We start from the raw sequence: 9758 nt of genomic DNA, 5'->3' as shown, positions 1-9758 counted from the left end.
CTCTGCTCAGGCTTCTCTCTGCCTCTGCTCAGGCTTCTCTCTGCCTCTGCTCAGGCTTCTCTCTGCCGTGCAGTTTTGTTACCACGTGCTTTGCCTGTGCTTTTCTTCTTATTGACCTGGAGTGTGCTGTGTTTCTTGCATACATAGATTGGTATCTTCTGTCAGTTCCACAAAACTCTTCCTTGGCAGGTCCACTATCTTAGGGTCCCCACTTCGACCCAGACTTCATCCTCTAAGCTTCACTCAATAGCTTCTCGTGGCCTTCACTCAGGGACTATTTTGCCATGAACTGTCTGGCTTGATAGCTGTCGGAAACGGCAGTGGAGGAATCCACTACCCCTTCACTTTTCCAGCATGCATGCCTTTATATCCAGCACTGCCCAGAGTCCTCCAGAATGGGAGGGACCTGCCCACACCCCCACCTCAGCCACCACCCCCAGCAAAGTTTGTTTGTAATTGCTTTCTAAGGGCAGTTTAAAAGCCTGAAGTTGGAAGCTTGGGTGGGTAGGGTCTGGCCCTGACGGGACACTTCCCTTTATTCCACTGCAGAGCAGGCTTTTTCTTAGTGGCCCTAATCTCTTCAGCAATTACAGCCTCTTCAAGCACAGCCTTGGCCAGTGTCCTTTTCTCTCTAAACTGGTCCAATTGGCCATTTGTGCATTTGGCCTACTTGTGCTTATTGCTGTAGACTGCAGAGTGGTATCAATAACAGCCACACCACCTATTATGTTGCTTTGAAATTCCTTCCATCAGCCTTTAATCCCAGCACTCAGGAGGCAGAGGCAGGTGGGTCTCTGTGAGTTCAAAGCCAGCCTGGTCAACATAGTGAGTTCTAGGACAGCCAGGGTTATACAGAGAAACCCTGCCTCTAAAAAATGAAACAGACATACATAGAGAAGGAGGAGAAACGAGAAGGAGGAGGAGGAGGAGGAGGAGGAGGAGGAGGGAAAGGAGGAGGAAAAGGAGGAGGAGGAGGAAGAAGGAAGGAAGAAAGAGAGAAAGAGACAAAGAGAGAAAGAGATAATAATCCCCACCAAAGAAATTAACCCATTACCTTTAAATGTAGAAAGGAAGGAAGGAAGGAAGGGAAAGAGAGGGAAGGAGGGAGGGAGGAAGAGACAATAATCTCCACCGAAGAGAGACAGAAAGCAACCAAATCCTTGATCAAAATATCTAGTGTGGCTGCTAGTATTGATCCCTTCTTAACCTCACTGCTCTCAGCGCTGCTGGTTTCCAGACTTCTGTTAGGACAGCTTCTAAGTGCTGCTTAGAGCTTCTGACCACCGCTTTGGTATGAGTCTTCCCAAGTCTTTCATGGTCCTCAAAAAAGTAGCATAGTGATTTAAATGTGAGGCACCCCCACTCTCCCTGCCAACCTCTATGTCAGTCACTTGCTGTGACCACGTCGGTGTATGGAAGAGGTGTTTTGGGTGTTACAGTTCCCGAGGGACAGGGCTCAGTTATGGTGGAGACGTGTGCTCACAAGTTGCAGGTATGATGGCTGGAGCAGGAAACTGAGTGATCACATCTTTAGCTACAAGCATGAAGTAGACAGGATGAGACTGTACTGTCAAACCCAACCTAGTAATGGCTGTACCACAGAAATCTCCTCAGACTGTCACCAACTACGGACCAAGTGTTTAAATACCAGATCCTATGGGGGGCATTCTCATTCAAATTAAATACAAAAACACCTGCAGGTTTTAGGGCTTGATGGCTTCCAGAGAGGAAGGGATTCCTCAAGAGAAGTCACTCTCACTTGGAAGTGACACAGCACCTTCTCCCATTTCACCTCAGAAGTTGTGTTGACACATCTGAAGACATCAGGGAGGAGTGTGTGACCCAGCTACAGAAAAACACAACCCATCTATTACATATCTGTAAAAATAAAGTATGTATATTGATTGTTAGAATATCTTACATATCTGATCATTGAGTGGCAGTTTGAGAAAATGAAAAGTTAGCCTAAGTTTCAAGAGTGATATGGGGGGCTGGAAAGATGGCTCAGCGATTAAGAGTGTTGACTGCTCTTCTGAAGGTCCTGAGTTCAAATCCCACCAACCACATGGTGGCTCACAACCATCTGTAATGAGATCTGTTGCCCTTTTCTGGGATGTTTGAAGAATAAATATGGTTGGCAGTATGGCTCAGCAGGTAAGCCTGACAACTTGAGTTTGATCCCTAGAATTCATATGGTGGGAGGAAGCCGTCCCCGGCACATTGTCCTCTGGCTGTCTTGTAAATCTATTTTGCTTCCAGACAAGAGTTTTGTAGGAATTGTAAACTCTATGATGTATTTTGACTGTGGCTCTTTTCTCCTTGACAGTGTCATCAGCAAGGTGGTGCCAGCCCCAGAGGCTAAGCCCGCTCCTTCTCTGAACAGACCTAAAACCCCACCTCCGGCCCAGGTCCCTATTCCTGTACGAGTGAGCCCTACTCCCCTGCCGCCACCACTCCTCACCCAGGCTGCAGTGTGCCCAGCCCTGATGCCATCCCCAGCTCCAGCGCTCTCTGGAGCAGGGAGTGCCAAAGCCCCAGTGAGGAGCGTCGTGACAGAGACGGTCAGCACGTATGTGGTACGTATGTTTCCATGGCATGTAAAGGAGGGCTGCTCCTGCAGTGTTGACTCTCACAGGCAGTGCCTGGCAGATGGGCAAGCATTTCCATTGCCCTTTGAAGCTGTTGGCTCCAAACCTTTATGTTACAAAGGTCATGTTAAGCCACGTAAGTCATGTCTAATTGCATTCGTTTATGTTGATTTGAGCTTCATCTGTACCTAAATATAAGAACACTAGTATGTAACTGTGGTGTTTAAATTCCACAGTGGATTCTTACTAGAGTGAGTGAATTATTGATGTTAGTATAATTTATGTATTAGACATAGATCTCATGGGCCAGCTATTATTTCTGAATTGTAGCACTAATTATTATATTTTATTTGCTGAGATCCAGAATATATAAGAACTTACATCTTAAGTAGAATGAACCTTTAGGCCATAGGAATTTCTGAGCATCCAAGTGCCTTTTTCATTCTTAGACCTAGCTCAGTGGTAGAGAGCTTACTTAGCATGTCCAGGGCCCTGGTTTAATCCCTAGTGCTGAAAGTAGGTGATGAAACACATCTCATCACATTGAGTGGTCCTGCATCGTCCTGAGAGCAAGCACCCTTAGGTGTTTCCCCATACGTAATAGTGTCAGATCTTATTCCAACCCCAAATTCAATCTAGTAATAATGTATTTATAAAGATGTGTTTTCAAGGCACAGTGAAGAGATACACAAGCACACAAAAGACTTTGTAAATGGAGATATTGACGCTTTTGAATGACAAACTCTGTAGACTGTTGAGTTAGCCTAACCTTTGAAGAGATGAATGACTGGGAAGTTGCAGGGCCTGGTGCTATTTGTTATGAGATATCTATATAGCGTGTCACATGGGAGAGTTTGGAAGAAGATAAATCATTATAAATGTGAGACAGTATTAGGAAACATATATAAAAAAAATCTTGTATGCATTCAGAGAGTTCACAGACAGGAAAAAATAACTTAAAATTAGTTAATTGGCAGTTCAAGACAGAAAATATGATACAAAAACCTATGAGGAATCAATTGGTCCATTCCTCAGTCAACCGAGGAGTGTAATTGAGGTATCACCCCCAGGTGAACTGACCAGGAAAGAGTTTATACTTAATCTCCTCAGCCTCCACTTGTTTATCTGTAATTAAGGGATTTGTATTAGACTCAGTAATCTCTGTACTCTTGTCTGGCTCTAAAGATTGTGGCTTTCCAGTGGACACTGGAACTGACTTCACAGACATGACAGCGACTGACTGGGACAGTGCTTGAATGTCTTGTAGTCTAACTAGACACTTTACAGACATAGGACACAGAGGGCGATTCTCTCACTGCCTGCTCGTGTGCTCTTGACAGGGAGATTCTCGAAGCTCCTGTTTCCCCCTTTCTAAACTATCCAAAGATATGTTTTAAAAGAACTCAGTACCCTAGAAAATATTGGGTATTACTGTGGTGCTATAGCAATTTTTTTAATGTATCTCAGAGTCACAGCCCGCTAATGTCAAGTAAGGTCAGCCAGCAGCAGGATTAGCCATGCATGATGGCTTCACTCACTGGACACCCGTCTCCTGGTGACTGCTGGTTCTTTCCCCATGGTGCAGTTTCCCCCAAGTTAGAGCTGGCAGTCAGAGACAGCTTTTTCACATTCCTCTAGGAAGGATTCAGGTCAATGTGGATTGCTTTATAGAGATTTAAATAGTAACCTTTGAGTCAGTCCATGCGTACAGCAGAACATATCTACTCTTGATAACCCCTCACAAGGAAACCCTGGTCATTCACATATCTAGTCAGTGTAGTACTTAAAGGCATAGGAAGAGAAGACCTTGCAAAATATGTAGTGAAATAATATGTTGTCTTACCATGAGGACATTTAAAAGTAAGTGAGACTCAGTGCTCCTTTACAGTGATTGTACAGAATGGCTTTGATAATGTGACATTTGAGAAAGCCATCCAGTTAGGAACACTCCCTATTGAGAATGAAGTCAGAACTCCAGAACAAGCGGTGTTTGGAGCATAATAATAATTAGGTGTGTAGTTTGTTGGCCAATGAGCCTCTTCTTTCCTTTGCCCTTTAGTTGATTGTGCTTTTCTAAAATGTCATAAAGGGAATGGAAAGTTACTCAGTAACAGCTCTTTTACATCCTTGATCTTATCACCTAGTTCAGGAGAAGGGTTTGGCTAATAAGTAATGAGGGAGTACATGCATGTTTGACTGTATGTGCTAATCCCATGCTATGACCGTGGCTGAGAAAATATGGAAAATGAGAGCTTTCAAAACTATCCGTTTCTGGCTGACAGACCAGAATCATTAGGGGTTCGTGAGATTATAGGAATTCTGAGCCGACTGCAAGTTGTGTTACATAGTTCCCAGAGATGACTCTGCAATGCTTTGTTTTTAATGGTTTACAAAGCAGTTTAGAATGTGCATTGGAAATATGTCATTCTATCCAGGCATGGCAGCACAAACGAGAAATCCCAGCACTCAGGAAGTAGAGGCAAAGATTGTAGTTCAAAACCAGCCTGGGCTATACAGTGACTGCCAACCTGCTTGAGCTTAAGAGACCTGCCTCAAAAAACAAACGCAGGGGAAGGGTGTATGAGGGAGAGGGCAGGGAGAAATGTGAGAGGAAGGGAGGGAGGAGGGAGAGTGGAGAGGAGGGAGAGTGGAGAGGAGTGAGGAGGGAGAGTGGAGAGGAGGGAGAGAGATAGGAGTGAGGAGGGAGAGTGGAGAGGAGGGAGAGAGATAGGAATGAGGAGGGAGAGTGGAGAGGAGGGAGAGTGGAGAGGAGGGAGAGTGGAGAGGAGGGAGAGAAATAGGAGTGAGGAGGGAGAGTATGGGGGGGGGGAGTGTTGGGAGGAGGAGGAGGAAGCTGTTGTTGAATAGCTAGCTGTTTTCTTCTGTATGTAATTTCAGAATAGAGGTGAGTGATGGTCACGTCCACAATGCTAATGTATACACCTAGCTTGTTGGCTTATTGTGTACAGTATAAAGCAGCATCCTTATCTGGCCTCTTCTGCTTCTTTCTCTCACACCATCTGTTTCTACTCTGCATTTTACCACCAGATCCGTGATGAGTGGGGCAATCAGATCTGGATCTGTCCAGGGTGCAACAAGCCTGATGATGGGAGCCCAATGATTGGCTGTGACGACTGTGACGATTGGTACCACTGGTGAGTGCCCCCAGAGCCCCACTCCCACCCCACCCCAAGTGTTAGACACTAACAATGCAGGTTGCAGGTCGAGCAAGAACAGGCGTCCTCACCAGCTAGCGTCTTAGACCAACTCAGCTCATCTCCTAATGACAGTCTAATGGAGCCTGCAGAGTAAAGTGACTGCAGAGTTGTGCTGTTGTTCCAGAGCCTGGACTGTGGATGTTATATACCCTTTCCTACAAAACTACGTAAGACTGTAGGGTTCCCCTCCTCCCTGTCGCTAGCATTGGGAGGGAGCTGCAGCCGTGACTGTGGCTTGAGAACAGACTCAGACAGCAGTTTGCTTCTGAAGCTTCCAAAGATGCTTAGCCAAAATGCGTTCAGCCGTATTTCATTCCTAAACGGCCTCTTTGGTTCTGATGTTTGCTGTCTATACCATAGACCCGAAGCCAGGTAAGTTGGGATGCTGCTAACTTCAGCGTTCCTACTGCTGAGAATCACAAGTTTGAAACCAGCCTTGGCTACATAGTGAGTTTGAGATCAGCCTGGGCTACCTTAGACTCTATCCCACCCTCAGCTTCTCCCCACCCCCCAAATTAAAATGTAAAAGCAAAGCCATTGCATTACACTATTCCTTACGGAAAACACAAATAAACTAATTGATCTCACTATACAGAAGATGTTATATAATATAGCCCAAATACCCAACATTAGTACAAGAGCCTTTGGGCAGATTTCTGGTACATACATCACTTTTTGCATTTATTTCTGTTGTGAAAGTGTAGCGTGCTATATTGGTTTGCAGCCATTTTAGTGAATGCATGTAAAAGTCAGAGAACCACTTAGAGGAGCCAGTTCTCCACTTCTAAGCCCACCACGTGCCTCAGAAGACCAAGTTATCAGGCATCATGACCAGTGTCTTTATCTGTTGAGCCATATCACCATGTCTTTAAAAACTCATTTTAAAGCATCAAAAAAGAAGGAATTGATTTAAGTCAATTGTTAGCGTGCTTCCTTAGCATGCAGGAGCCGCCTTTGGGTCCATTCCCACAGCCGCAGAAGCTGACTGGGGGGGTGCACACATCCCGGTGAGGAAGTAGAGGCAGGAAGACCAGGAGGTCAGGGTCATACTGGACACGCTGACTGTACCAGGAAGAAATGAGCCCTTTAAAACTCGGCACAAGAGGTGAAGAGATGGATCAGTGGTTACCAGCACTGTCTGCTCCTCCTGGGGAAGTCCCAGCACTCCAGGGTAGCTCACAATGGGCTGCAACTCCATTGACGGGAGTCAGACATGCTCTTCTGTCCTCGGGCAGCACCAGGTACACAAATGACACACAGGCAAAATAACACAAAATACATAGAACACAAAATAAAAACTTTGAAGTTACTTTTTTAGGAAGCATACAGCTTGCAGACCCTGCCTCAGAAAATGAAAATTATAAACATAAGAAACTTATTGGACTGGAGAGATGGCTCAGAGGTTAGGTACATTGACTGCTCTTCCAGAGTTCAATTCCCAGCAACCACATGGTGGCTCACAACTATCTGTCATGGGATCTGATGCCCTCTTCTGGTGTGTCTGAAGACAGCTGTAGTGTACTCATATAAATAAAATAAATAAATCTTTTTTAAAAAAAGAAAAAAGAAACTTGTTAATGTGAACTTGTCTTGGTGTCTAGGCCCTGTGTGGGAATCATGGCTGCTCCCCCAGAAGAGATGCAGTGGTTCTGCCCGAAGTGTGCCAACAAGATAAAGAAAGACAAGAAGCACAAGAAGAGGAAGCACCGTGCGCACTGACGTCAGCGCGGGCAGGACTGCGGCCCTGCACCGGGTTGGGGCTGGCCTGGTCCTGCCATTAGAGCGCATCCCTCAGGCCCTGTGGACAACGCATCCCCGAGGAGCAAGGACAAGAATAGGCCATCGCTCTGGATGCCCCCTTCTGAAACACATGGGCCTGAGCTCCCACAGCATGTTGCTGAAGAAAAACTGCAGTGGAGGCCTGGCCCGAGGGCTGGCACCTCCATCTGCCTATTGCCAGTGACAAGTATTAATAAAGACACCACACATCTGCCCTCTTGATTTCCTTTCTTCTCTCCAGAACCTTTCATTACGGTATTAGATAAGAAGGTAACGTACAAATGCCTTGACTGTGATCGAAGGGTGCATCATTAGCTACAGTTGGCAAGCCTGCTCCCTCCACAGTGAGATAATCAGAAAGAACACTCCAGTCAGAGGACTGGAAATATTTTTGTGATGAGAGTATATGAAGCTCCCCCACCTCCCCCGACTTTTATTACTAACGTGTAAAATGTTCAGGCTTTTGTGAGATACCTTATATTTTTTAAGAAAAGGGTTTCTATCATGTCCTGTCCACCTCTGTGCAAATTCTTTTCCTTTGGCCTATTTTATAACTTGGTTGCATTCTCATTCCACTGTGTGAACTGCTGGAGTCCCTTCTTGCTGCGTGTGCATCCCATCGACTTGTATAAAACTCTTGATAATAAGGAGAATCCCCCTCACTGTAAATAATAAATATTTATGAAGTAGTTATTTTTAAAATTTTTTTATCGTGTTTAATTCTGGCTTTCTCCGGAATCCACTGCGATTTCAGCCATGTCTGTAATTGCTGCTGTTCATAGGAAAAGAAAAGAGAGAGAGAGAGAGGGACCCAGAGCCATGTCCCCCGAGTGCACCGCCCACACGCCGGGCAAGGACCTCAGCAACCGGAAGGAAACAGGCAATTGACATCTCAAGTTGATGGTTTGAAATTGTTTGCTTTGTTTTATATTTTCTGTAAATTCCTCTCACTTTTACTAAAAAGGACATGTAGTTTCCACAAAAGTAAAAAAAGAAAAACTACTGTAGCATTTTTGTGTTTATATTGTTTTATTTCTACAGATTTGTTCATGGATATTGTGCTTTAAGGTTGAAATGAAGTATATTATGAATTTTTTTAAGAAAACTCATCAAATTTCAGGGTATCACAAGACTTTCTTATATTACTATGCTGCCCACTATTTATTATATGTTATAGATATCTGAGACATAAACCAAATGTTTTATTTTTAATGTAAAAAAACATCAAATTTAACTTTATTAGCATATTTTAGTGACTTTGGAATAACTATGGACTTTTACTTGATTTTGAAATAATCCCAATTTGGGCATGTGTGAAGTCTATCTTGAATATGTTAGAATGTGGAATTTGAACCTAATACAAATATATGAATAGAAATGTGATTTTTTTTTTTACTGCCAACTCAATTGATATTATTAGCATTATAATTACTCCTATTTTAAAACATATAATGTGGTTTCAGAAATGCGGTTCTCTGCCTTGGTGTTAAATTGCAGAACAGTGGAATGGAGCCAACCTGCGAAGAGTGTGGAAGTCACTACCCCCCTTGTTCTAGAAGCCAGAAATTTCCGTCACCATCACCCCCGTACCCCAAAAAGTATCTATGTTGAGATGTGTCTTTTTTCTTTTTGATTCATTAGAGATCATCCTGAATACTTTATACAATATTTTCACATGCACAAGTATACCCATTAGTGCTTTTTGGAGAAGACAAAGGGTGGGGGAAGTACAAAATAAAGATTATTGGCTGGTTTTCGTAGTTTGCTTTTCCATTTTCTTTATTTAGGAATTAGTTCCCTGAGGCATGGTCCATGGATCTGAAGTTGCCACATCTAAGTGAGCAGGTCACACTCCTGAAGTAAGAAAGGAGATGCCTATATGGAACTCCTTCCTACTCCCCCTGTCTAAGAGTCTCCAGTCCACACAACATTTAAGAAACTTCAATCAATTTTGTTGTCCGTTGCTATTTCATGGTTGCTTTCCTAAATCCAGTCCATGATTTCATAAATGGCCTTTGCAATAATAAAACCAAAGAATCATTTTCAGGGGGCTGGATGGCTCAAGGGATTAGTAATGAAATACAGAGCCTTTAGGTCAGTGAGTCGAATCCAGTCCAGGTCACTAAAGACCCAAAGTTGTCGCCATCTTATGACTACTCAGTGGCCTGTGCAA

General features: G+C 44.0%; 1 protein-coding gene across 3 annotated transcripts in view; it reads left to right on the top strand.

The window, feature by feature from the left end:
- Taf3 (TATA-box binding protein associated factor 3) overlaps positions 1-9341 on the top strand; it is a 164878-nt gene extending 155537 nt beyond the window's left edge. For all 3 annotated transcript variants that reach the window (XM_031359430.1, XM_031359431.1, XM_031359432.1), the window contains 3 exons: positions 2327-2576; positions 5637-5743; positions 7408-9341. In XM_031359430.1, the coding sequence (XP_031215290.1) occupies positions 2327-2576; positions 5637-5743; positions 7408-7525 (475 nt within the window). In that variant the 3' untranslated portion in view covers positions 7526-9341. The remainder of the gene's footprint in view (positions 1-2326; positions 2577-5636; positions 5744-7407) is intronic.
- The last annotated feature ends 417 nt before the right edge of the window (positions 9342-9758 follow it).

Source organism: Mastomys coucha, unplaced genomic scaffold, assembly GCF_008632895.1.
Source record: "Mastomys coucha isolate ucsf_1 unplaced genomic scaffold, UCSF_Mcou_1 pScaffold7, whole genome shotgun sequence".
Classification (NCBI taxonomy): domain Eukaryota; kingdom Metazoa; phylum Chordata; class Mammalia; order Rodentia; family Muridae; genus Mastomys; species Mastomys coucha.
Note: the sequence above shows the minus strand (reverse complement) of the source record. Positions and strands in the feature narration are given on the sequence as shown.